The sequence below is a fragment of the Gopherus evgoodei genome, chromosome 3 (assembly GCF_007399415.2).
Source record: "Gopherus evgoodei ecotype Sinaloan lineage chromosome 3, rGopEvg1_v1.p, whole genome shotgun sequence".
Lineage (NCBI taxonomy): Eukaryota > Metazoa > Chordata > Testudines > Testudinidae > Gopherus > Gopherus evgoodei.
In genome coordinates this window covers 146,453,395-146,480,080 of record NC_044324.1, presented here as the reverse complement: position 1 = coordinate 146,480,080, position 26,686 = coordinate 146,453,395, and the positions used below count along the sequence as shown (strand labels likewise).

Below are 26,686 nucleotides of genomic sequence, written 5' to 3'. Positions count from 1 at the left end.
GTTTCTTTTGTCTTCCCCTTTCTCCCCCCCAAGCTTTTAATATTAGTGGGTGGAGCTTGAGTTATGAGGTGGTTGTTGTGGGTGGTTTGTGTCATACCTTAACTTTTTGAATTCCTTTAGTTGTGGTAATTTTGTATTGAGTCTTGAGAGAGATTTGAAATTACTTGATATTTTTTGTGAATTTCATTTACTCTCTCTCGCTTGCTATTCAAATTCTAATTTGAATCAATAGGAAGTTGACAGCAGTTTGGAGAAATGTTATTGGTGATATAATCAAGTTGTGCTCCTTCAACTTTTTTTTTTTTTTTTTTTCTGTTTTAGGTATAAGGTTCTTGAGGGAGCAATACACATTTTATTCAAAGAAGAGATTCTGAATGAGAAAGAAGAGCTATTAAATCAAGTAGTAATGCAGTTGGTACCATTTATGGTAATCACTAATAATAATTCAAAATCTGCAGAATGGAAAATGGCAGTTTGTCTATCAGAATCTGGCCTCTGCTCCCTACATCCTTTGTTGAAAGGCTGGCCAGAAGGTAAGCTATTAAAACAAATGTTTTGAAAAAAATATTGGACATTAGAACTTGATGCTCATATAGGTAGTAGAGAGCTGGGCCACCATGAAGAAGTTATCACCTCTAAAGTGTGACTGAAAGTCTTGGAAAGTGGGTTATCTATTCATACATCGAACTCTTGTGATTTATTTATTTACTCAAATTTAAAGAAATATTTTTACATGAAGTGAGTTTTGTTTTGTTTAACATTTATAATTGTAACTGATATGAGGAGTGTTTTTGGGGGGACTTTGATTTGCCGTTTTGAGACAGTCATCTGGACTTTAATGAGGCAAAATTCCAGTTGAATTCAAGTTTAAAAGGACCTTTCAACAATAGAGTAAACTCTGGAACAGGATGGCTGACATGTTGAGTAATGGGATTTCTTTTTATTTTTGAAAGAATAATATCTTAGATAAAACTCTTCTTCTGATGCAAACAGAGGAGAGAGAATAAGCAAGGGAGGTCAAGAAGCAGTGCACATGAAAGCATCGACATTTTGAGAGCTTAGTAAAGAAAAGCAAGAATGTTGGTGATAAGAAAATTAATTGCTTAAAGTGTTTAACTATTTCTAAATATTATCAAGCTGTCAGTATTTTCACTTGTGATTCATGTATCCACCTTTTCTGTTTTATGGAAATAGTTTTTGAAAAAGTGATCAAATCTGCAGACTTGATGGATTTTGTTGGTGTGGCCAACCAGAATATGATCCTGCTGTTTTCTGATAACATAACTTCAGGGGATCCTTCCTTAATGTTACAGATGGTATGTGCACAATTAAAATATATTCTTTTTAATGGTAGTCCAAACTTCTGTACTTACTTACAGATGATTGCTATACTAGATGGAATGAGATTTGTGGGAGCTTGAAATATGCTGTTTGTTACATTTTACAGCATTATCCGGCTGCTGATACAATATGTTTATGGCATAGTCTCAAATGTAATGATCAGAATAAATTTAATGCCCATTAACTCTCTCATAATAAGGAAAACCTTGTATACAACACACAAGAGTACATCATTTAAGTGCCTTATTAGTGTAACCATAGCAAAACTATTTTGTGAGCATTATGTTCCCCCAAACAATTGGCCAGTCAGAGAACAAATAGGTAATGAGTTTGGAGGTCTCTGCCCAGTTTGGACAGACAAATGCCCATGGACAAATGGTCACATTGCCTATTGCAATGGTATTTTCTGTATTGGAGGAGGGGAGGCCAATGACTGAATTGGCCATAGAGACTGAACTCTATCCTCTCACCAATAAAGGTGTTAATATCAGGTCATAATTAAGGTATGTTGATAAGGAACTGTAGGAAAGCTTAGAACTTCTGCTGCCTATGCTGTGACATTGCTGGAGCAAGGACATAAAAAGAGCATATTGTGACGTCTCTTATGCTGTTGTGGGTGTTTTTTTAATAGGTGGAAGGTCTGATACGTGTAGCTGAAAATGAATCTGACAGCGTGAGGCAGAAAGTAACTGCTCACGTAATCAGCTTTGTGCTTGTCCAGTGCTGCTGTAAATCACAAATGGAAGAAAGTTATTGGTCATTGGCACTCAGAATCTTCAGTCTTCTGGAGGGAAAAATAAGAAAACTCGAAGGCAGTCATTATGCAGAAGTAAGAATTAAGTAATTTCGTAGATGATACTCTTCTGTGAGGGTAAGGTCTTTTTCATAAGTGGAGTAGCAAGATCAGCAACGTTGGGATGGACAGAAAAATCTTGTCTCTGTTCCTTTCAAAAAAAGACACTTGTCAGCATTTTCTTAAAGCTAGTATTAAGACTTCTATGGGTTTGTTTATGTTTGTATTTTTTAGTTATTGAAGTGAATGCACAGATAGAATAAAGGAATTGTGTTCTGCAATGATTGTTACTATGTTTATAAACTCTTTATAAAAGTCAGAAATTCAAAGTTTGAATTACTAATATTAGTTGTCTGTCATCTTGTGGAAGGAAGAAAAGTTTAAATAATTGAGTACAGACGTACCTGTAGGGTCTGATTTAACTGTAATCCAAAATAAGCATCCAAAACAGTATATAAAAAGTTTTTCCTGAAAATAAACGCAATGAGGAAAAGAAGCCATAAAATCTGTTTGTAAAGTTAGGCTGGTCACTTTTTTTAACAAATAAGAGCCCTATGCCTTGAGAAGAGAGCAAGGCAATTAACAGCCTTCAAGGGATACTGTCAACTTGAAATCTAGTCAGTTCCAAAAAGAAGAAATAAAAGTAGTTTTAATCTCTCACCTGGTTCTGAGTCTCCTGTGTCAATGTTTTTTGGTTTTCTAAATCACATTTTCCTATTCTTTTAAAGTGTTTTATTCCTCTCTCCCCTTGCTTTGTGAAAGACCCACGCAAGTTGGGACAATTGGCCCTGATCTCGCAAACGCTTGTGTGTGTATGTTACATTCCACACATGAGTAAGTCCCATTGAACTCAATGTGTCTACTCAAGTACATGAAGTTTGTTGTGTGTATGAGTATTCGGAGGAAATTGCCCGAGTGTATAGTGAAACTGTACACAAAATACTATTAATTGCACATAACAAACTTCTAAAAAAAAAGAGGAATTTGTTCTTTTTATTAGTATAATTTTGTGTCCGGCTTGTAATGGTAGTAATAGTAGTTATAGTACAATATAAGGTACAGATTTTCAGCCAGATATTTTTTGTGGCGCTACTCCTCTTAACAGACACGAACTCTGCCATTGGAAAACAAAGTACTAGTAAACTTCACATAGAGAAAATAATCTTGGGACTTTTTTGTTCTTTTTGTAATTTGCTGGCATTTTAACTTTGCAGTCAGCAGCAGTCCCTTGTTTGGATAGCCAATTGATTGGGTCAGTGCAGGCTTTCGGCATTCCTCACTGGCAACCGTTAGCTGATTACCTGTTTGGGGTTAGGAAGGAATTTTTTCCCCCTTTTTTTTTGTAAAGTGTTGTACCTTTTGGTACATTATTTTATTTCCCTGAAGACATTTAGTTACAGGCAACTGCTTAAGATGGGATCCCAAATTTTATTTGTATGTTCTTGGAAATGGTATTAGAATAGCAGAAGAGACTTTGTTATCACTAGAATTCATTTTGATGACACTTGCTGCTATTTTAATGTAACTTCTGGCTGATTTGGTAGTATGGAACAGGTAATTGTGGCTCCTAATGCAAAAGCCTGCTTGCTCTTTCCCTACTCTAAGTAGTTAATTTCTGTAGTGATCTGATAATATCAAGTGCTATGCATGAGTGCTACAGTAAGTATGATGATGAAAATAAGGACAGGTGCACACAGGTAGGAAGGGATTTTGTACTAACCTATAGAGTTGTGTGGGTGTGCTTATAAGTTATGTTTTCATTCTCAGATGGTTCCTGCAAAATGGCCTATCGAGTCAATGCCTGGGGAGTTGGTGTCAGTCGAGTTGTTGAATAAATATGTAGAAAAGCTCAACGCTGGTCAGGCTGTTGATGTAGAAGATTCAGCCATGCTCATGCTTCTGTTGAAAAGCTTTGTTAGTGGCCTGAAGCCTCCTGTATCCTTTCTGAAAGGTGAGCTTCAGAACTCAACCCGCGAATCTTCACAGACCATGTGAAGTAAGGAAGAAAAAATTATGTTGTAGGGTTTTTTCCTGTTAAAAGTTGTTCTCAGAAACGTAGACTTTGCTTTCTAGTTATACTCTTTTGTTACACTAAACAGATTTCTAGAAATTTCCTTTCTCTAGACTTGAAAACAGCCACATTTCTTAGATTCTTGAGCTGCAAAGTTGTTTGGGGGACTGTTTCAGGGGTATGGCTATGCTGCTGGCTTGGGCTGCAGAGCTGTAAAATTGCAGTGGTTCTCAAACTAAGGCTGCAGCTTGAAATCCACTGGCGGGCTGGACCAGTTTCGTTTTCCTGCCGCCTCCGCAGGTTGGCTGTTCGGCGCGGGCCGAGGGACGTGCTGGCCGCCACTTCCTACAGCCCCATTGGCCTGGAGCAGCGAACCACAGCCTGTGGAAGCCGCGATCTGCTGAACCTGCAGATGTGGCAGGTAAACAAACTGGCCTGGCTTGCCAGGGGATTGCCCTGAACAAGCGGCAGCCCTAGTTTGTCTACACCAGTGGTTCTCAATTGGGCTTTCAGCGGGAGCCCGGGCTTTGAGACCCTGCAAAGGGGGAGGCTCTGGAAGCCCAGGCTCCAACCTAAGCCCAAATGTTAACACTGCAATTTTACTGCTCTGCAAGCCTGAGTCAGCTGACCTGGGATGGCCATGGCCATGGCAATGCCTTGGGTCCTTTTTCACAGGATGGACATACTCTGAAGGTACTTTATGCAACTAATGATGGGGATTTTGTCTTTCTCCACTCTGCTCATGCCCATAGATGAAACCTGGTGGAATCCTGAAAGTCTGAATGAAAAGAGCAGAGAGTATTTACACCTGTTGTTGTGGCTGTTTGACCTCATTGTCAGTGGAGCCAGTGAGGGAGCTGATGCTCTTCAGTTCAGAGCACTGCTGAGTCTTTTATTCAAGGTATTGTGTGTGTGTGTGTGTGTTTGTTCTTAATGAATATTGTGAATTGTTTCTTTCTTAACTTGTTCTGAACCACTACATAATTTTTAAAGAAAGCTGAGAACAGTTCCAAGGGATCCTACTTAAATATTTTTTTGCTTCATGGTAAAATGAAGACCGTTTAAGCACTAAACACTGCATTTCTGAAAAAGGTTTGGTTGTGGGTTGCCAGAAGTCCATTACTATTTCTAAATATAATCTAAGAGTAAATATTATTCAGGTAATTTAACGTAGCTTTTTGTGCACTAGTCTTCACTGATATAGAGCAGAAAGCATTTAATAAACATCTATAATGGTTTAAAATTTGGTCTCAAGGTCTTTTTACAGACAATTTCATTATATGGACAGTGTTTTTATAGCGATTATTATTGCCTGAATGGAGAAATGTTTAATGCTGCAAGGCAGACTTGCTTCAAGCAGTCAGAGAAAGTAGATGTGCTTAACTATGTCCAGTTGTATAACTAGCTAGCTAACCAGATTTCATGGGTTATATTAGGTGTTTGGTTTATTATACAACATGGTAAGAATGCATGTAGTGTATTCAAGGGGGAAATGACCTGGAGCCCTGTCTACAGGGTGTGAGTGGGGTGCTGGGACCTGGCTGTAGGGAGCAAATCTCCTGGGCCGGGCAGCCCCTATTCCTCCCTGGCTGCAGAGCGTCCTATGAGCCAGCAGGTGCTAGGCCCAGACAGGGGGTGGTCAGTGGCCAGTCCGCATGGAAGGAGTCCAGGACATTATAGCCAGGACTTGGTGGAACCAGGTATGGGGCCGCCCAAACAGTGGAGCCCCCCATGAGGAGCAGGAGCCAGGCACAGGTGGTGGAGATGAGACAGGCTCTGTGAGGGGTCACTGCCTGATCCCCTGGCCTCCCCCATTTCCTCAGTTGTCCCTATCTTCTGCTCAGCTCCCTTCTGCTCCCAACCAGGGCTTCCCCCTGCCCAGCTCCTCTTTTCCACTGGGACTTAGCTTCCCCAGGGCCCCCTACCTCCACATACATCTTTTGTAGTGACCTCTGCTACTTAGTAGAATTCTGGTTGTGCCCCTGAGGATGGTATCAAAGTGTCTTTCAGTATTTTACTCTCAAAAAAGCTGTTTGGGGTAGAGGCTGTGTTTGTACAACACTTAGCACACTGGGGCCTCAAACCTAATTGGGGCCTTGGGCACCACAATACTAGTATTAAATAATTATAAGTTAGAACAGATCATTGGGGGAGGGATAGGTCAGTGGTTTGAGCATTGGCCTGTTAAACCGAGGGTTGTGAGTTGAATCCTTGAGGGGGCCATTTAGGGATTTGGGGCAAAAATCTGTCTGGAGATTGGCCCTGCTTTGAGCAGGGGGTTGGACTAGATGACCTCCTGAGGTCCCTTCCAACTCTGATTATTCTATGATTAAATGACAACCACAGATCAAACTGAAAAGATAAGGTTCCAGTTTGTATTAAAAGTACAAGAGCTTCAGAAATCTTTGTGTCAAATGAATTCCATAGTCTCTGTAAGAAAAAGCAGGGGGAAGACATGACCCTTGAAGTCTTCAGTTGAAGTAAAATTATAGAAAGCTCTCAGGATGGCATAAAGAATGCTGCATGCAGCAAGGAGTTAACAGCTGCCAAAAAAAAGGGATGGAGTACTCAAACAAGACATTAGCTTTATGTTATGCCCAACACTTTTAGTCTCAATCTAAATGAAATGGATGTTTCTGTAAATACCCTTTCAAGCTATAATAGCAAGAGAAAAGGTACTTTGCATAAAAGAACGTAAAGGTGCACAGGACGAACGAGTAACAAATATATTTAACTTCTTTATTTTAAAGGTACATTTAGAAGATTCAGAGGATCTGTTCAAATTCCTTTCAGTTTTATGGACCTATAACTATAACCTCTCAAATCAGCTCAACTACACAGTGAATGCGATGCTGCAGACTCAAGCTTTGTATATAGGGTGTGCAATGCTTACATCACAGGCTGCCAAAAAGATGAAACAGCTGGTATCAGCCTCCTCCCCAGGTACTGGGAAACCGTATACTTCTGGCTTGCTAAGTCTTTTTCACATGTTAATAAAAAGTAATATCTGTGCTCTACATCAAATGTTAAACATTCATTTTCTTGTCATATGTTTTTTCTGTCTGCATTATGAATGCTACATTTCTTGTTGAAACCATACATTTGAATTTCCTAATGTTGTTTTTGTCAAATCATAACCATTACAGAATTGTTTTCATAGGTAATAGTTGTGCATGCAATTGTCGAATAATCACATGCTTTTGAAATTTGTGTCCGAGAAATCACACCATTTTTTTAAGTAGAGCATAACACAAATTTTAAACAAGAAAAAGATGCTATATAGGCTTTAGTAGTAAAATTTAAGTCCGTCATTTTTAAACAAATATAAAAAATAAGCATCTGGAAATTTGATGAAATTTATGGCCAGATTTCCACGTGGCTAATATTAAAAATAGTTACTGTATATCCCTCAAGATTTTTAAGGAAAAGAGCAGACCCTTTAAATACAAAGGAATCGGTTGGTGCTACTGTAAATAATAATGTAAGAATTCTAACTGCTCACTTTTAACAAATTTTTTTCCATTTCATTTTTTAGTGGTAACATCTTTGCTGATGAACTTGGGGAGTCCTGTGAGTGAAGTGCGAAGGGCTGCTCTTAATTGTCTTCATTCCCTGAGTGGGATAAAGGAGTCTCCATTTCATCCCATCCTTCATAATCTGATACAAAAAGCAGAGGAGATCATAACTGATCCCGTTTACGTGACCCAGGTAAGATTTTTGTTGAGGTGCATGTGAATGAAATTAATTTTCAGGGACCCATTTGGAATTCCAACTTCTCTATTGGTTAGCAGAGATCATTTTACAGATAAAGTCCTTGTCTATGCTCTCCCACCCCTATTGGTTTAGGAGACCACTCATTCTGCTTTCTTGAGTGTGAGGGAAAGAGCCATAATGGCATTTGAGAAAGTAGAAAATCTGGGGGTGAAGAAGTAAGTATCAGAATATTTGCCAGGCAAACCAGAACGCAAAAGAAATTGCAGTGGAGCTCACTTAAATACTTGAAGACTGAATAAATTTGTTTACACCACTGTTCATATAGTGAAAAATAAAGTGAGACTTGAAAATCGGCATGTGTCTATAACAGAACTATATTATTTGCCGATAGGATGTTTTGAAATACAAATTAACTTTTAAGATTTTTTAAGAGATTCTCTGAATAAATAGCCACGTTTTCATGGACAATAATTATCATATATACGCGTTCATAAGCAGAATACTTTTTGGTAAAAAAGTGACGCATCAAAGAGTGGGAGTCGACTTATAAACAGGTCTACACCAAAATTTGATGGTTTTAAACTCTATGGAATCACTCAATTTAATAGCCAGTACAGGGATTGGCAACCTTTGGCCTGTGGCCCACCAGGGTGAGCATCCTGGCGGGCCGGTTTGTTTACTTGCCACATCTGCCGGTTTGGCTGATCATGAGGTTGGAGCCAAAGGTTGCCAACGTTTGCCGATCCCTGAGCTAATACATTATAGTTTTGTTTACCTGCAGCGTCTGCGGGCATGGAGCCCTTCAGCTCCCTGTGGCCGGAGTTCGCTGTTCCTGCCACTTCCTGCAGCTCCCATTGGCTGGGAATGGCGAACCGCGGCCACAGGGAGCTGAGGGGTCCATACCTGCAGACGCTCCAAGTAAACAAAACGTCCTGACCTGCCAGTGGCTTACCCTGATGGGCCAGGAGCCAAAGTTTTCCAACCCCTGAAATATAGGGTCGGCTTATGAAAGAGTCATACAGTTTTTGCTGTTTTTACCTATCGATTTTGGAGGTTGGCTTATAAATGAATGGGCTAATGAACAAGTATATACAGTACTAATAAAACTAGATGTGGAAGGGAGGGCGGTGAGGCTATTGAGAAAGTCTTCATTATTAAAAAAGTTGGGTGTTCTATCCCTGTGTCATTTTCCACCGGAATCCCAGGCAATTTTGCTGGCCCATTGAGGGGGAAAGACAGGCCGCAAGCCACCAACCTTCATCAAAGACTGTTCCCGTTCTCCAGAGGTTGCTCTTACTTGGAGGAATAAGGCCCAGGAACTTGTCTGTTTTTTTCCCCCAGAGAGACACTTGTAAAGGGAAAAGTAGACATTGAAGCCTCTTCCCACAGTTCGCTCCGCGGATGAGGAGGATTGCAGAGAAAAGAAATCCCAACAATTTAAAAAACGCATATTGATTCTACGTTATTCTTTTAAGCAGTGAATGGGCTGTTTTGCTAATATCCCCTGAACCAGCCAGATTTTGTATAGAGCAATAGATTCATAAAAGCTTCTATTTGTACAGTACACAAATTATTTGTATGTAGAGTGTTCATACATTTGTCATGTAAGATGGTGTTTATTTCTGACTAAAGGAGAAAAATCAAACTAACTTAAGAAGAACTTAAAAATGAATAGTATATTAAATTTACTCACGTCTGCCTCACATTGCATTCACTTTAAAATATTACAGCTTTGTGGGGCCCTTAACTTCTGTGGCAAGGACTTGTTTTTCACCCTGTGTTGTTGTTTTTTTAAATCAACTAGAGTTTGGGAAGCTTGTTTGAGGAGCTGCAGACCCAAAGTAAACAGAAATCCCAGCAAAAGAAACTGTTAGAAGCTTTAGAACATGTACTCGATTGTATACGAGCCCCTGGTTGTCCATCATATGTTGCAAGAAGTTTGATGAAGATTCTTCAGCAGGTCAATGGTGAGGTACGTGTGGGCTTTCTGGTTTCTACATTTATTTTATGGATAGGATGTAAGGTTTGTTGAGGATTTTTTGTTTTAATGATGGAAGTGTCTTGAAATGTAGAGAAGTCAAAAGATGCAGCTTTATTTAGCAAGAGTAACTTTGAGTTACTGCTGATTAATTTTACAGTACTTTTGGTAGACATTTGGATGATACTTAAAGTAAGATGCTATGCAAAGGTTACACATCTGCAAAATATAACTCAAAGATTATCACAGAGATTTGCATGCTCCAGCCATGAACTTTTTCTATTGTAGGACACTACACTAGAGTCCTTAGGCAAATTTAAAGTCCTACTGGCTCTAGAACAAAATCTCAAGAATGTTTTTTCTAGAAAGATTTAACCAAAAACTATAATGTAATAACAAATGCTCTGTGCATGTTCAATATTTTAAAATTAATTTATTTTGTATGTAATTAACTCTCTTTTAAGCAGTGTATTCAGAATTCCCTTCTCTGTACTGCTGCAGAATGCATTAGTTCATTGCATTAAAACCATGGAAGCGATAGATATGATGTGAGCTTTAATACATTATAACAGGTTATCATGTTTAAAAGAATTGTGAATGGCATACTGAGTGATTGCCATTGTTACCAGAAACTTAGGGTTTGTCGGAGCTGTAGTAATCATAACTACTCTGAAAAACGGAGCATAGATTTATGCTGTGGCATTGTATCCATGTCGCTCCCAGGATATTAGACAAGGTGAGTGAGGTAATTTTTTGTTTTGTTTTTTTTTTTGTTTGTTTTGTTTTTTGAGTTTACACAGAGCTTTTCTTCAGGTCTGGAAGAAGAGCTCTGTATAAACTCAAAAGCTTCCCTCTTGCACCAACAGAAGCTATTATGTCACCTACCTTGTCTCTTTAATATCCTCGAACCAACACAGCTACCACAACATTACATAAATCCAGTCTTTCTGTTCAGTTCAAGATTTTTAGTGTCTAGCATAACTCACTCATAACTTTGCAAGACACTAAAAATCATGGACTGAACAGAGAGACTGGATATATGGCTTATTACAACAATCTGTAACCCTTTAACAGCCCCGTCTTCCAGCTGTCTTTACCTCCCTTCCTTTTCCCCCTGTTACTGGAGGGGTATTAATGGGCAAAGTCCCCTGCAATGCCAAGTTCACATTGGAAAGTGCATCCTAGAGGTAAGGACATTCCCTGATACTTTTTTTTATGTATACTTACTGTCAACGTTTTTTCCCCACTTTGAACTTTAGCGTCCAAAAAATGGGGACCTGCATGGACCCTTCTAAGCTTAATTCCTAGCTTAGATCTGATAGCACTGCCACCAGCCAAAAATATAGTGTTTGGCACACTTCCTGTTCCCCCAAAACCTTCCCTAGGGAACCCAAGACCCAAACCCCTTGGGTCTTAAAACAAGGAGAAATAAACCATCCCTCCTCCTTCCCCCCCCCCCCCAGACTTTCCCCTACCTGGGTTGCCGTGGGAAGCTATACAGATCCAAACTCCTTGGATCTTAAAACAAAGAGGAATTAACCATTCCCTTCCTCCTTTTCACCCTACCAATCCCTGGTGAGTTCAGACCCAATCCCTTTGGGTCTTAAAACAAGGGAAAAAATTACTCAGGTTCTTAAAAAAGAAAGCTTTTAATAAAAGAACAAAAAAGTAAAAATTATCTCTGTAAAATCAGGATGTAAAATGCTTTACAGGGTATTCAGAGTCATATAGCCTAGAGGGACTCTCCCCCCACCCCCCTTAGCCTGAGATTTAAAGTTACAGCAAACAGAGGTAAAAATCCTTCCAGCAAAAGGCACATTTACAGGTTAAGAAAACAAACAAGACTAATCTGCCTTTTCTGGCTAGTACTTACTTTTTTAAAACATGAGAGACTGATTCAGAAAGATTGGCGAAAACCTGGGTGTATGTCTGGTCACTCTTAGCCCCAATAGCGAACAACGAACAAAACAAACAGCACAAACAAAGACTTCCCTCCACCAAGATTTGCAAGTATCTTGTCCCCCCATTGGTCCTCTGGTCAGATGTCAGCCAGGTTCACTGAGCTTCTTAACCCTTTACAGTTAAAAGAGACATTAACCCTTAACCATCTGTTTATGACACTTTTACATAATGCACAGTGTGATCTCAGTGATTGATATTGCACTAAAAATGAAACTGCTCTTCTGAAAATTTGTTAAAGCAACAGTTGATTTAAAAAAAAACAAAAAAACCCCAACCTCTTATAAATGTTCTTCACTTGTAGATGATACTGTCTCACCTGTTGCCTGCAATAGATAGATTGCTAGAGAAAGTGCTAAAGGAACCTGAGACAGTATTGAAAGATGAAGTTGTTCTTCTGCATCTCATCCTTGGGAAATACAATGAACATTCAGCTGCCCTCTTATGCAAGGATCAGCAGAGTCTGGATTTGTTCATCAGAAGTCTGCACATTGCAAAGGAGCTTTACAGAGGAATTCCAACTTTCCAGATCACAGCGCTTGGGCAGGTAGGTGTTTCTGAACAAAGTTTTTCATATTTTTTTTAATTCAGATAGCAGATGGGAGTGTTGGTGAGGTGAATTCGAAAGGACTCTTTCAAAGGGCTAGCTCAGTGGTTCGAGCATTGGCCTGTTAAACCCATGATTGTGAGTTCAATCCTTGAGGGGGGGCCATTTGGGGATATAGTTGAGGGATTGGTCCTGCTTTGAGCAGGGGGTTGGACTAGATGACCTCCTGAGGTCCCTTTCAACCCTGCTATTCTATGAAAGTTAGAAAACCCTAAATTCTGAATGAAACTCTTTTACATACCAGTTTCCCAAATCCATGTAGCTCTTTGAAGTGTTTTCCAAACTGATACCGCAAAGCTCTTTGTCTTTAAAATGTTGAAAGGTAAATGTGTGTTTTCCCTTTTATTTTTAATAAGGTAAGTATCCAGGGTTGCTCCTGGCTGCTGCTGCTGCTACTCCATTTTATATACTTTTCACCAGCTACTGCAGCAGCTTTACCTCAAATTCTTGTTTTTTTTCAAGAAACAAAAAGAAAATACGTAATGTCAAGAAATAATAGTAAGATAAGTGAGAAATATCTCTGCTTGAAATATTGTATTACAGTCACAAAAGTGGGACAATGTGTACATAAATCTGACTGACATTTGTGTGTATGTATGTAAATCATTATATATACAGATATAAAAATAATTTAGATTTTCCCATGTTTCACATTTTGCCATTAAAAAGTGTACCTGTTTTTGGCTTCATTAAATATTTATTTTTTAACTTTGCAGATCACTAAACCATTCTTTGCTGCAGTGCCAGATGGGAAGGTGCAACAGAAGCTACTGAGAGTTATGTTTGATTTACTGTTAAATTGCAAAAACCCACTTTGTGCCCAGGCAATTAGCAGTGTTTTTAAAGGGGTAAGTTGTAGACTGTTAAGACTTAGGAATCTATTCAGAATTGTTTAAGATATTTCAGGTTAAATTGCAGTCAATAATTATATTTATTGCTTATGGAATTCTTAACATGAAGTCATCAGAAGCCATATAAACCACATTAAAATGCAATTTAATATGCATTAAAATAGTATTCCTAAAAGATAAGTATCACATCTGTATGTATTCATTATGTTGTAATAATAGACTTCGGAGGAAGGAGGAACATTTCACTCTGCTTTATTTTTATTTTCTGTATGAAAAAAGTCATTTTGTCATTTTATCTAAAATCAAAAAGTGTTTCTCCAAATACATTGAGAATAAATGAGTTAAATGCTTTAATAGTAATTTGTTTGTTGTAATACTTGCATTCTGATTGACATAAGAAATGCAGTTAGGACAGGCATTCAGAGCTATTATGGTGACCGAGGCCAGATAAATACTTGGGTGTGTGGATAGATGTTTGTTGCTCATGTGTACTTAATATTTTATTTTATTTTATTTTATTTTTTTGCTCTAGATTTCAGTTGATGCTAAGCAGATTAGTGTAGAGCTTGACCCTCCTGAGAGAGAGAAAGCTCTGGCTACCGTTCAGCAAACTAGAAGACAGAAAATACAGCAGCAGAGGTAATGGGCATAGAGATGTAGAAGCTACAGCCTTTATCTATATACATTTAGAAAACATCACTTGTTGAGAGAATGTCAAAAAATATATAGAAGGCATGGGAACTTCTTTGACTGCATCTGTAAAGAAGGAAAAAATGCCAAGGACTTCAGAGTTTAAAGCCTCCCCATATTATTTAAAAGAGGTGGCAGAGTGCTTGATACAGAAGACAGCTATCCCTACCCAACAACCTTAAAATCATATATTGAACTTGATGCGCAGAGTCAGGCCAGAGCTTATTTTTGTGTGTGTTTACTATTAACATATATGTAAAGAGAGTGCATGGGTGAGGTTTTTAATGAATATTGACAACATCTTGCTGTTCAACTTAAAAGCAATGTTTTTTTAAGTAAAAGCTTTAGTCATATTATTTTTATACCCTCACTAAGTAAGTTCAGCAGAGAGAACTTTCGTTCAGTTAGTCAGTCCTTCTCTTTCTAGCTCTAAAAAGCGACAGAGTCGTGTGGAACCTTATAGACTGACAGAAGTATTGGAGCATAAGCTTTCATGGGTGAATATCCACTTTGTCAGATGCATGTCATGCATCTGACGAAGTGGATATTCATCCACAAAAACTTATGCTCCAATGCTTCTGTTAGTATATAAGGTGCCTCAGGACTCCTTTTTTTGGTTGCTTTTTACAGATCCAGACGAACACAGCTACCCCTCTGATGATCTTTCTATCTCTGTTCATCTGTATGCAACCCCTTCACCCACTTGATTTACAGAAGTTCTTGCTCATTAAATTACTTCTTTTAAATTACTACTGTTTATCAGAGAAAAACTTACAGAAATATATTCTGGAAGGGACCTCAAGAAGTCAATTCCATCCTCCTGTGCTGTGCATGATCAAGTAAACCTAGACCATCAATGACCAGTGTTTGTCAAAAGTGTTCTTAAAAACCTCCAGTGACGGAGATTCCACAACCTCCCTTAAAAACCTATTCCAGAGATTGATTACTTTATAGTTGGAAAGTTCTTCCTAATAGCTAACCTGAATCTCCCCTACTGCAGATTGTCCATTACTACATGTCCTACCTTAAGTGGATATGGAGAACAGTTGATCACCATCCTCTTTATAACAGTCCTTAACATGTTTGAAGATTGTTATCAAGTCCCTCCTCAGTCTTTTAATAGATTGTTCAATAATTTGTTCCAGTATCTTTCCAGGTAGCTAAGTTAGGCCGACAGGTCTATAATTCCCTTGGGTCCTCTTTGCTCCCCCTTTTAAAGATAGGTACTGTGTTTGCATTTCTCCAGTCTTCTGGGACCTCCATCTGTCCCCCAAGATTTTTCAAAGATAATGGCTAACAGTCCTAAAATTGCATCATGTAATTCCTAAAGTACCCTAGATGAATTTCATCTGACCCTGTCAAATTGAATACTTCTAATTTTATCTAAATATTATTTCACCTGTTCTTCCCCTATTTTGTCTTATGTTCCTTCTCCCTTGTTAATATTAATTGTGTTGCATATCTGGTTACCCGTAAACTTTTTAGTGAAAGACTGAAAGAAAATAGGCATTGAACATCTCAGCTTTCTTGATGTCAGCTGTTATTAGCTCTCCTTCCCTTCCAAGTAGAGAACCTACACTTTCCTTCATCTCTCTCTTGTTTGTAATGTTTTAAAAATCCTATTATTGCTTTCTGTGTCCTTTACTAGGTCTAACTCACTACGTGCCTTAATCTTCCTAATTTTGTACCTACTTGCTTGTGCTATTCTTTGTCCTCTTCCTTTGCAATTTGTCCATGTTTCTACTTTTTGTAGGATTCCTCTGATTTTCAGGTCATTAAAGAATGCTTGATGGAGCCATATTGGCCTCTTACTATTCTTCCTATCTCTTCTTTGCATTGGGTAGTTTGCGGTTGTTGTCTTTAATACTGTCTCCTTGAGAAACTGCCAGCTCTCCTGAACTTTTTTTTTTCCCTTAGATTTTCTTCCCATGGAACTTTATCTGCCAGTTCTGAATTTGTTTAAGTCTTCTGTTTTGAAGTCCATTGTCTTTTTTTCATTTTATTGCTCTCTCTCTTTTTCCTTGGAATCATGAAATCATCATTTAATGATCACTTTCACCCAAACTGCCTGCTGTCTTCAAATTTGCTAGCAATTCCTCCCTGTTCATCAGAATCAAGTCTAAAATGGATGTCCCTCTGGTTACTGTTTCCGCTTTCTGGAACAAAAAGTTGTCCCCAGTACATTCCAAGAACTTATTGGAAATTTTGTGTTTTGCCATATTACTTTTTCAAGAGCTGTCTGAGTGAAAAGCCCCATTGCTACCAGATCTTGTGTTTTGGATACTCTAGAAGTGACTCATCCCCACATCCTCCAGATTTATGGTCTATAGTAGGCCCCTACCATGGTGTCATTCCTATTTTTTTTTAACCTCTTTTATCTTTACCCAGAGACTTTCAACTGGTTTACCTCCCACCTCCTTTTGAACCTTAGAGCAAGTGTATATATTCTTGATGTATTATGCAACACCTCCCTTTTTACCCTGACTGTCCTTCCTGAACGGGCTACACCTCTCTGTACTAGTATTCCAGTCATGAGAGTTATCCCAGCGTGTCTCAGTGATGCCAGTTAAGTCATAATTTAGGTTGTGCATGAAGGCTTCCAGTTCTTCCTGTTTGTTCTCCATACCTCTTGCATTTGTGAATAGACATCTAAAATGCTGAGCAGATTCTCCCACCGATTTTCCTCTCGTCACTTCTGTAACCTTGCTGTAATTGTCTATCTCCTTCCCCTGCCCCCAAATATCTAGTTTGCTGCTAAAGTTACCTTCTTTTATATTTATCTGTGGGCTTTTTTCATCTACCCCCTTTGAACTTGGTTTAAAGCCTTCCTTACTAAGTTGGGGAGTCAGTGCATGAAGATGCCCTTCCCCTTCTTGTTCAGGTGGACCAAGTTCAGTCAGTGCCTAGCCAGCCAGTAGTTAAAATGAGACTATTGTCTATTAGCTGGATGCTGAGCAGGTCAGCATTGAGACAACTGACTGACTAATAACAGAAAAATGATTTCAGCCACAGGAACCCATCTCGAATTATAGGGTTGTGTTTGGGAATGTGTCTGTGCAGTAGGCACACTGTATTTTAACTTTTTTTTTTTTTTTTTTTTACACAATTGGATCTGTTTTTCTTTTGATATATCCTGAGATTCTATTTCCATTGGAAAGGCCACACACAACCTTTGCAATCTGAACCCAAGTTGTGGTGGTTTGTTTTCCAACAGCGAACTGTGCTCAATTCATTTTCTTTGAATGAATATATCTTGATTTTCTTGAGTTCTAATCTTTTTAGAAAACCCCAAGTTCCAGAGTCAGTACCTGAAATAAGCAGTGTGAACTGGCAGAGAGTTACACTCATCCTGGAATTACTGCAGCACAAGAAGAAGGTCAAGCGTCCTCAGGTGCTAGTACCTGCACTTTTTAATCTGCTGGCCAGGTAATGACGCATCATTAAAAATTAATAAGAAACATCAGTCATTTCCTGTTCTCTCCTCACTAATAGAGGAGGTAAAACATTAGAGTGTGGGCTAAATACCTAAACATTGTGGGAGCAACATATCGGTGCACCCTTTGTTTTAACTCCTTTAGTCAGGAGAGCAGGACACAGGGCTGCTGTCAATATTTTACACTGAATGGTACGGTGGGCCTTTGAGAGTGGTACAACATACACAGCTTACCAGACATGTGCTTTATTTCTATATTAAGAAGCTTGGGACTGCAGCAGTTTCCCTAAATTCTGATTTTCTGTATGGTCATGCAGACCTCTGCTGGTAGTGGTGATGATAACACTGCCCTTGTGGTTCCTAATTCAGGGCTGCTAAAGGATGATTTACAGAAAGTAGTAATATTGCCCTTTTTAAAGCAGCCTAATTAAATTACTGCTATTCCTCTCTCGCTCCATTTCTGGATGTTTACTGTTTTTTACATATACCTCTCCCAATCCCCCTAAGAAGCACTCAAAGCTAGATGTTACTCAGACGTGATATCGTGGCAGGAAGAGCCTTGCTGAATTGCCTGTCTGCCTCCTTGGGACCTAGTCTGTGAAAATTAAAGCCCTAAATTTCCCTTTATTTTGTAATATAAACTTTTAACAGATTTGGTGATTAGTTTTCAAACCTTCAGATTTACCTTTTACAGTCAAGGGAAGATGGATGTTTCAAAAGGAAGTGGGTGATTCAGTGACACTAAGTGTTCAAATGACATTTCAGTGCACAACAGTGATTATTTTCTGAGGTAAAATAATCTGAGATAAAATAAGAAAATTCTCCGCATACTATGTAAGATTAGTGATTGTTTTTATGGAAGTCTCTTTGTTGTAACATATCTCTGGTTTGAATTTTTAAGATGTGACTAGTCCACTAATTTATCTGAAATTTATTTTTCATTCTTCCACTTCCTTCCCCTGACTGCCTCCTGAATCTTCAGATGCCTGGAAACTTCAACAACAGAACAAGAAAATATGGAATACACAAAGCAGCTAATCCTAAGCTGTTTGCTAAACATCTGTCAGAAACTGTCCCCAGATGGCAGCAGGATCCAGTCAGGTAAAAATTACAGCTTCCAGTTCTGAGCATGAAAACTTTTCCCTAGCTTTTGTACATTATCTGCTTTTTAGGATTGAAATAGTATGTCTGTTTGTTTATTCTTAACATTGGTGATCTTTTTAAAAAAGTACTAAGCACTATTTTTCCCCCCCCTCTGCAGATATCCTTGATAAAGAGAAATTCAATGTGGAGCTGGTAGTTCAGTGTGTCAGGGTATCAGAAATGCCTCAGACACATCACCACGCGCTGCTACTGCTTGGTACTGCTGCTGGTTTGTTCCCTGTAAGTTGTGTGAGAAGTTTACTAACAACTCTTCTCCCACGATAGCTCATGCTCCAAAATGTCTGTTAGTCTGTAAGGTGCCACAGGATTCTTTGTTGCTTTTACAGATCCAGACTAACATGGCTACCCCTCTGATACTTAACTCTTCTCTTTTGTCTCTGATTTTAAGAGGGGAAGACAGAAAGCTTAAAGATACAGAGGACTTCAGGAGAGAAAACTACTCCTGAAAGAAATGGGACAAAAGTAGATGTCCCTTAAATTCTTCTGAAGAGATTCCCACTCCCATTTTTATTTAAAAACAGAAAGATACTTTGTCTTGGTGGTGTTAATCACTAATTATCAAGGTCGTCTTATCCCTCCCACAGAAAACCCCATGGGGAATGGAAAACTTATTACAAAAGGGCAATATGGTTCATCAAGACATTATCCCCCTCAGGTTAAATGACTCACCCTCCATTCTGTTGTGTTCATGGCCTTTTGCACCTCCTTTTGTTCTTTCTCCTCTCCATGCTATGCAGCATAGGGGGGCTTCTGGCCCAGATATGACAGTGAAAGGTATTTTTAATGGTTTTTATCTCATGCAACAGTGCAATGATTTTATTTAATAATGTTTTAAGTCTTTGAAACTGCTTCTGAATTAGTTCTTCTGTGAGCTGAAATTTGCATATGTAACCATTGTTAAAATAAGTTCACAAGTGGTGTTAAAGTGTATCACTATATAAAGGTATATATTTGTTCAGTCTTTCAGTTGAGAAGTTGAAAAAGAAAGTGCTCCTCTCCATGATTAAACTGAAATGTATTAGACAGGTAGTTTTTAATTGCTTTATGGGAACCCAGTATATGACATGAAAATAATTTTCAATCCTTCTTTAATACTGGGTCACTGACTGGTTTTTGTTTTTTAAATAAAGTAAATATTTGCCTGGAATATTAAATATCTTTCTAAACATGGCCTATTTTTTCTGCTTGCTAAGCCTGGATGGGAAATCTGTTCACAGCTGCTTTCATTGTGCTCTTATAAAACCTATGACACACAGGTTTTTAGCAAGATGGTGCCACCAGCAGTACTCAAAGAATTGTCAGAAGTTACCTTTAGAGCTTTCATAGCACGAGGCTATGTTAAACTGAAAAGTTTCAAATTGAACTTGTGTGTGTTCACATTGTGGTTGTGAGGTAGCCTAAAGAAGTCGGAAAACTAAAATTTAAAGCAGCTGCTTTATCATAGAATATCAGGGTTGGAAGGGACGTCAGGAGGTCATCTAGTCCAACTCCCTGCTCAAAGCAGGACCAATCCCCAGACAGATTTTTGCCCCAGATCCCTAAATGGCCCCCTCAAGGATTGAACTCACAACCCTGGGTTTAGCAGGCCAATGCTCAGATCACTGAGCTATACCTCCCCCCCCATTTATTGTTACCTCACATTGTGTCATCTTTCATATTGCAGGTATTTGAAAGATAAAAGGGCAGTTAGGTGTCCAACTTCCATTGAGAGTCAATGGGAGTTGTGTACCTAATTGGCATTTGTGTCTTTGAAAATCTACTCATAGGTGATTTTGTATACAGCAGTACTGCATTATCTGGATATAAGAGCACAACAGACTTAGCCTTAACTCTTAAATTCTTTCTTTACCAATTTACTTAGATTTTTGTTTTGATGTTTCAATATTATATGCCTTTCAGCATAGTTGCTCTCTGTAACTTCAAGGGACACCGTCAACTTGAAATCTAGTCAGTTAAAAAAAAAATCTGTGAATAAAGGATTTTCTCTAATTTCTTTCAGTTATAGTAAACTTAAGTACTATATCTATATATAGATACCTATATCTGTCTATCTCTGTATATAGAGAGAGATAGATATATTCATATTCCAGATAAAGAAAGGGTCAAAAAGCCTTAAAGTTTATTGAGAGGCAGGGAGGGAGAATGTAGAAGAACAAAACCAGAAACACCTACAGACCCTTAACAGAAATTAGTAGCTTTAGTATCTAAAACTGAAAACACTAACCTTGAGTTTTTTGGGGGCTTTGTTTTTCAGGACAAAGTTCTCCATAACATCATGCCCATTTTTACGTTCATGGGGGCAAACGTCATGCGTCTAGATGATACTTATAGTTTCCAAATAATTAATAAGACGGTGAAGATGGTTATTCCTGCTCTTATACAGGTGAGATTTGTTTTCTTTCATTAGAAGAAGGCTCTGAACAGTATTTTGGGTGTGAGTTTTTTTTGTTGTTTTGTTTCTAGGGCACTAGTAAATAATTTATAGCATGTTCCTTGAGATTTCTACTGGGTATGACAGACATGACCAGCCCTAAGGTCCAATGAAAACTACTATGGAAAAAGTATCCTCCTTATCCAGGGGAGTGGAAATGGATTTTACAGAAGGTGGAACAAAAGTGATGACTTACATAGTTAGTCTGGAGCATGTTTTTGGTGTACAGGTCTTAGTGACATACTTAAAAGCCTAGTAATGATTTGATTAAAACACCATATGTTATCAGATTGTGTGACTGAATGGGGCTTGAAATGTTTAAAAAAATTTTTTTCTAACTTATCAAAGAAATATTAGGAGTATCAAATCTGGCCTTCACTGGTTTTGTTGGACTCATTGGAGATCACAGATGTACTATAGTACTTATTTATGGGAATGGGAATGTCATTTCTTTTCTTCTAACTCTATTTCTAGCCGTTTGAGCTAAATGAATATAACCCAAAACTAACACACACACAGTTTGAAAAAGACTTAATAAAAACACTTTCCCTGAATCTGCTTTCACTTAGCAGTGTCCCTATCACACTCCAATCATCCATGGGTTTTCAAGAAAAACATGGTGGGTGAGATCTGAATTTCTAATGTAAACACAAGTAGGAAGAAAATCTCTGGTTGGAAAACCTTTCAGACCCCCTTTATACACCATAAAGAAACAAAAAAGAGAAAAACCCCATTTTACTTTCTCTGCATGTCACTTTTAGAGAGATGAAGCTGTTCTCCAGTACGTTTTGAAAAGTAAGTTTTAATTACTGAATAATGGAGCCATTACCAAATGTGAAAACAAATTTATGTAAGCATATATGTGTATATATAATTATTACATATAGATAGTGGTGTGTTAGTGAGCTGATATTCTCAGGTCTTACCAAAATTGTTTTTATTAAAGTGTAAAATTTGAGGAAAGAATTGAAATGCACATTGAGGGTGAAATTTTCAAAAGGCTCAGCATTGGTCTCCCTTGAAAATCTCCTTTTGACTTCATGGGAGTAAATTTAGACTGTTGCTGAGTAACTTTCAAAGTCCCAGTCAATTTGAGAGCGTTTTAATAAAATCTTTTCCTAAAACTCAAAGAGAATTCGATGACTGAAAATTGTTTAGAAAAACATCCAATCTTTTGTTAGCCCCACTTTGCACTGGTGCAGCACATCTACTTTAAGGGGGCTCACAGTTATGGCAGTGCAGACTTTTGTAATATCAACAAGCCTTACATTTTTGCAGGAGGAAGCCTTTAGATGTTTATCTTGTGATTGTAATGTTTGGCAGTGGTCTTGCTTTGATTTATGTGCCTCGCAAGAACAGTTCCTACCTCTTTCTCTGTGCATATAAAATCCTCATTAGATTGTGCCTGTTTAGGATAATTTGTTGAACTCCCTAACTTTTTGTTTGTAGGCTGAAGGATGTGGCTCTCCAGAGGCTGCACAGAGTGTGGAGGAGGTAGTTATTAAAATCATACACGTGTTCGTGGATGCCTTGCCTCATGTGCCGGAGCACAGACGCCTGCCCATCCTGGCTCAGCTGATTGATACGCTGGGAGGGGAACGATTCCTCTGGGTTCTTTTGGTGCTCCTGTTTGAACAGCATGTGACCAAAACAGTGACTGCAGCAACCAATGGAGAAAAGGTTAGAACCATGAGAGGTGAACTCTTTTTAACTGTAAAAATGTCCAAACTGAAAACTACAGCATGTTTTCGATGTAAGTGGTAGTGTAGCCGCGTCGGTCCCAGGGTATTATAGAGACAAGGTGGGTGAGATAATATCTTTTATTGGACCATCTTCTGTTGGTGAGAGACAGATAACCTTTCGAGTTTACAGTAAACTTGAAAGTTTGTCTCTTTCACCAACAGAAATTGGTCCAATAAAAGATATTACGTCACCCACCTTGTGTCTCTAGTATGTATTCCATTCAGTTGTGAGATGAGGCTCTTGACTACTCTACAAAAATTACCATCTGTGAAAGCACTGTTACTGCCAAAACATGAGGATAATGTTTATTATGTGTATTGTAGTAAAACTGAGGAACCCCAATCATAGACCAACCCATTGTGCTAGGTGTCGTACAGACGTAACAAAAAGGCAGTCCCTGCCCCAAATTGCTTACAGTCTAAGTAATTATGTGTTAAAACATTTTTTCCTTGCCTGTGTGTCTTACTGAAATGAGATTCTCTGGTGTGGATTTTATTCTTCCACATAGGCAGGAATAAACCATATTATATCACAGAAATTTATGTGTTTTTGTAGTGTAGCCAGGATCTTCATGGAAATTGTTAAAGGGAGACTGTTAGAATAGTTTAGGCTCAAAATTCAGGATGTGTTTATTTTTATTTTTTCAAAGGAGGTGATTACATTTTTTTATAAATGGAGGTTTTTCAATTCACAGTCGCCAACCATGTTGTGAACCCAAACGCAACAGCACTTTGCTATTGCAGGGTATCTAGAAAGTGAAATAGATCAGTCCAGTTTCTTTGTCCAGGCTGAGTGACATACTGAAATTATTCAAACAGCATTCATGGGGAAAAGTTAGATAGATTACAACTTTCAGTTTTAATTATCTCATACAACGTTAATAGCACAGCTGTTGTAATATTTCATAACCTATTGGGCCAAATTCAGCTCTGCCTAGGTTGCTGTGCCTGTGGTACTCCAGTCTTTGGCTCACTTGGGCCCATATTTTTTGCTTTGTTTGTTTTAAAGACCAAGTTAGGCTTTTGAGGAGTTTTTTTTTTTTTCTTTTGCGCAAAAATTAGCAAATACAATAAAGTTCCTAGTGACTACTTGTCTGATGCATTTAGACGTTAATTCTGATATTCAGTACATGGTACCTGTCAAAAATCGGAAAAGGTTTAGTCTGTGCTGTAAAAATCATCTTATTTTTGCTCTTGTTTAGCTGATATTTTTTGAGGTTCTGTGCTCATGTGCCAGTTTTGGCCATCTCTGTGGGAAGGAAAAATCAAATCTAATAATGTCCCCTTTTAATCTTTGGCTCTAGAAATATAGTAGTTTTCTCTTTGGGTTTAAAGACAGATGACAACAAACACCCTACCAAAGTGACTGATGCAGTAGCAAAAAATTTGTTTTTTCTACCTCAAATAATTTTTTCAGGTGAACGCTAACTAGGTTAGAGGATTTTTAGTGGAATATTGTGGAGCGTTTCACTGTTGATCAGCTGGATTTGAAATAGTGAAGTTAGTGGTAAGCCATAGTCATTACCACAGTACGGCGTTTCAATAGTCTTTAGTATGTGGAATGAGCTGTTGATCTCTGTCCATTTACAGGGGACATGAGTCCACCAACACATCTTGCTGCTGCTATCATATCAAGCAACATTCCCTAGCAACGTGCATTCATACACATTCAGCAACAAATGTTTTTTCTCTGATTTTTAGTTCTTGAAATAAATATTTTCTCTTTAATCCCTAAACAGGATGCTGTTTTGGAAACAGACATTGAATTTTGGATTTCTGTTTGTTGTGCGTTTAGTGTTCAACATCAATTCCAGAGCTTGATGAAAATAATCCAGTACTTAACAAAATTGCCAGAGAACAAAGAAGGTAACCACAAAACAGACTTGCTCTGCAGAACCAACAGATGCTTGTGAACCTTAATGTTACTTCTGTTGTTCAAGGTTTTGGGCTGCAGGATTACCTTAATTGCATCTCTCTCCCTTTTATTCAGTTAGAACTACAGTTGAGAAGTATGTACCTTTTTTGTGCCAAAAAAATTCATTTCAGAATACTTTGAATTAGCATTCAGGGCCAAATAGAACTTTTCATTAATAGAATACAGTAAAATTCTCCAAAGTAGTTTAGTTTAAAATAAAAAGGGACCACCCATAATAATTAGTGTATAGAACATAGCATGTATAACGGGTGGGCAACCTCTGGCATGCGTGCCAAAGGCGACACGCGAGCTGATTTTCAGTGGCACTCACACTGCCCGGGTCCTGGCCACCGGTCTTGGGGGGGGGCTTTGCATATTAATTTAATTTTAAATGAAGCTTCTTAAACGTTTTTAAAACCTTTATTTACTTTACATACAACAATAGTTTAGTTATATATTATAGACTTATAGAAAGAGACCTTCTGAAAACATTAAAATGTATTACTGGCACGCGAAACCTTAAATTAGAGTGAATAAATGAAGACTCGGCACACCACTTCTGAAAGGTTGCCAACCCCTGAGGTATAATATAGCATATGCTTGTTTTATAATGCTGTTCTTTAAAGCAAAAAATAAAAAATACAGGGACTTAACTCAAAATTTTAATGGATTTTTTTTAAAATGCAGGTTTCTGGTGGAGGCACCCATTGTACAGTATGTTTTGATACTTAAAGGAAAAAAAAATCCATTTTTTAAGTGTTATAAGGAGTTTCCCTTCCTTGATGTTGATGTTTACGTGACTCTCTTCAGCAAAGGGAGACTGGACAGGCCTGATAGCAACATCTCCAAATATGCTCAGTCTAGAATTTTGTGACCCAGCCCCCTCTGCCTGTTTGTGGCCCATTTCCCATATAGCTTTTTCAGAAGACACAAAAGAAAAGAGAAGATATATACAATTTACAATACAGAAAGAATCAGACAAAATCTTAATATTTGTATTAGAAGTTAATGAAATGGAGACATGTTTACCTCTCCTGTATTTTAGTGTCTTGCTTCTGACTTAATACAGAGATGATTCTGGGACTTTTGCAAAATGAACAGGGCTAGCTGACTGGAGTTCAGAACAGTGCTCCTGCTAGTCTGCTTGAGCTCTTGGCTTACCTATTGTTTAGAATCACTGTGATGATGAAAGAATTAACATAATGGAGAGAGGAAACTCATGACTTTCAGATGGCATTTTGTAGGAGAATATATTGAAAACTATAGAAGACTCTTTTGAGCCTGATCCTTCCATTCTTGCACAAGCAAAATTCCTATTGAAGTTAGTGGGGATTTTGCCATTGTGAGGACTGTAGGATTGGACCCTAAATCTCAGTTACCCAAGTTTACCTCAACTACTAAACAATGCAGCACTTATTTGCCCTTTAATTGTTACAACATTTTATTTCAGTTTTAGTAATTGGCAATCAAAAGCTTTTTTCTTAGTTATGGCTGAAAAAATAATTTTTTGGAGTGGGGAATGTTTTATCAGATGATCCTGGACCGAAAAAATTAACACGCAAGACGAAAACACAAGATGAAGAAGTGCAGCTTTTTAATGTGGAGTCTCACTCAGGCAAACAACTGCGACATTTTAAATTTTTATCTGTCTCCTTCATGGCACAGCTTTTGGCTTCTCAAAGTTTTGTGGAAAAGGTAATGTAGATTTTTTTTGTCAAGTTGTTTGGTTTTCTTTTCATTCTGAGCACATCTGTTCTTTTAGCTTTCTGAAGTATATTTGGCAGCTGACTGGCTTTTACACAGTTCTGAAGCCTTTTTGCAATTTGTTGTTAGTAAAAGTTGGGGGGGGACTTTTGGGGGGTTTCTCTTTTTCCTTTCCAGTTCTCTTACAAAGAGACTTAGCCTGCATGATTGAACATTAGGTAAAAGACAGGGTAAATCCTGGCCACAGTGAAGTCAGTGGCAAATAGCCTAAATAACTGATTGATATCACATTATCTGGATTCACCAGATTCCAGCATTATAACTCCAAAGTACCTTTTGTTTTTTGGTTTGGA

General features: G+C 38.2%; 1 protein-coding gene across 7 annotated transcripts in view; it reads left to right on the top strand.

Annotated features, from left to right (window-relative positions):
• Window positions 1–26,686, top strand: part of HEATR1 (HEAT repeat containing 1) — a 58,684-nt gene that overhangs the window by 19,987 nt on the left and 12,011 nt on the right. For 6 of the 7 annotated variants that reach the window (XM_030556957.1, XM_030556956.1, XM_030556955.1 and 3 more), the window contains 18 exons: window positions 322–533; window positions 1,195–1,316; window positions 1,973–2,170; window positions 3,902–4,085; window positions 4,898–5,046; window positions 6,896–7,088; window positions 7,681–7,853; window positions 9,664–9,831; window positions 12,101–12,343; window positions 13,120–13,251; window positions 13,787–13,893; window positions 17,227–17,370; window positions 18,360–18,478; window positions 18,639–18,760; window positions 20,796–20,924; window positions 22,422–22,652; window positions 24,454–24,580; window positions 26,143–26,324. In XM_030556957.1, coding sequence (XP_030412817.1) covers window positions 322–533; window positions 1,195–1,316; window positions 1,973–2,170; window positions 3,902–4,085; window positions 4,898–5,046; window positions 6,896–7,088; window positions 7,681–7,853; window positions 9,664–9,831; window positions 12,101–12,343; window positions 13,120–13,251; window positions 13,787–13,893; window positions 17,227–17,370; window positions 18,360–18,478; window positions 18,639–18,760; window positions 20,796–20,924; window positions 22,422–22,652; window positions 24,454–24,580; window positions 26,143–26,324 — 2,935 coding nt within the window. The remainder of the gene's footprint in view (window positions 1–321; window positions 534–1,194; window positions 1,317–1,972; window positions 2,171–3,901; window positions 4,086–4,897; window positions 5,047–6,895; window positions 7,089–7,680; window positions 7,854–9,663; window positions 9,832–12,100; window positions 12,344–13,119; window positions 13,252–13,786; window positions 13,894–17,226; window positions 17,371–18,359; window positions 18,479–18,638; window positions 18,761–20,795; window positions 20,925–22,421; window positions 22,653–24,453; window positions 24,581–26,142; window positions 26,325–26,686) is intronic. The other variant, XM_030556958.1, reaches the window with a different exon arrangement.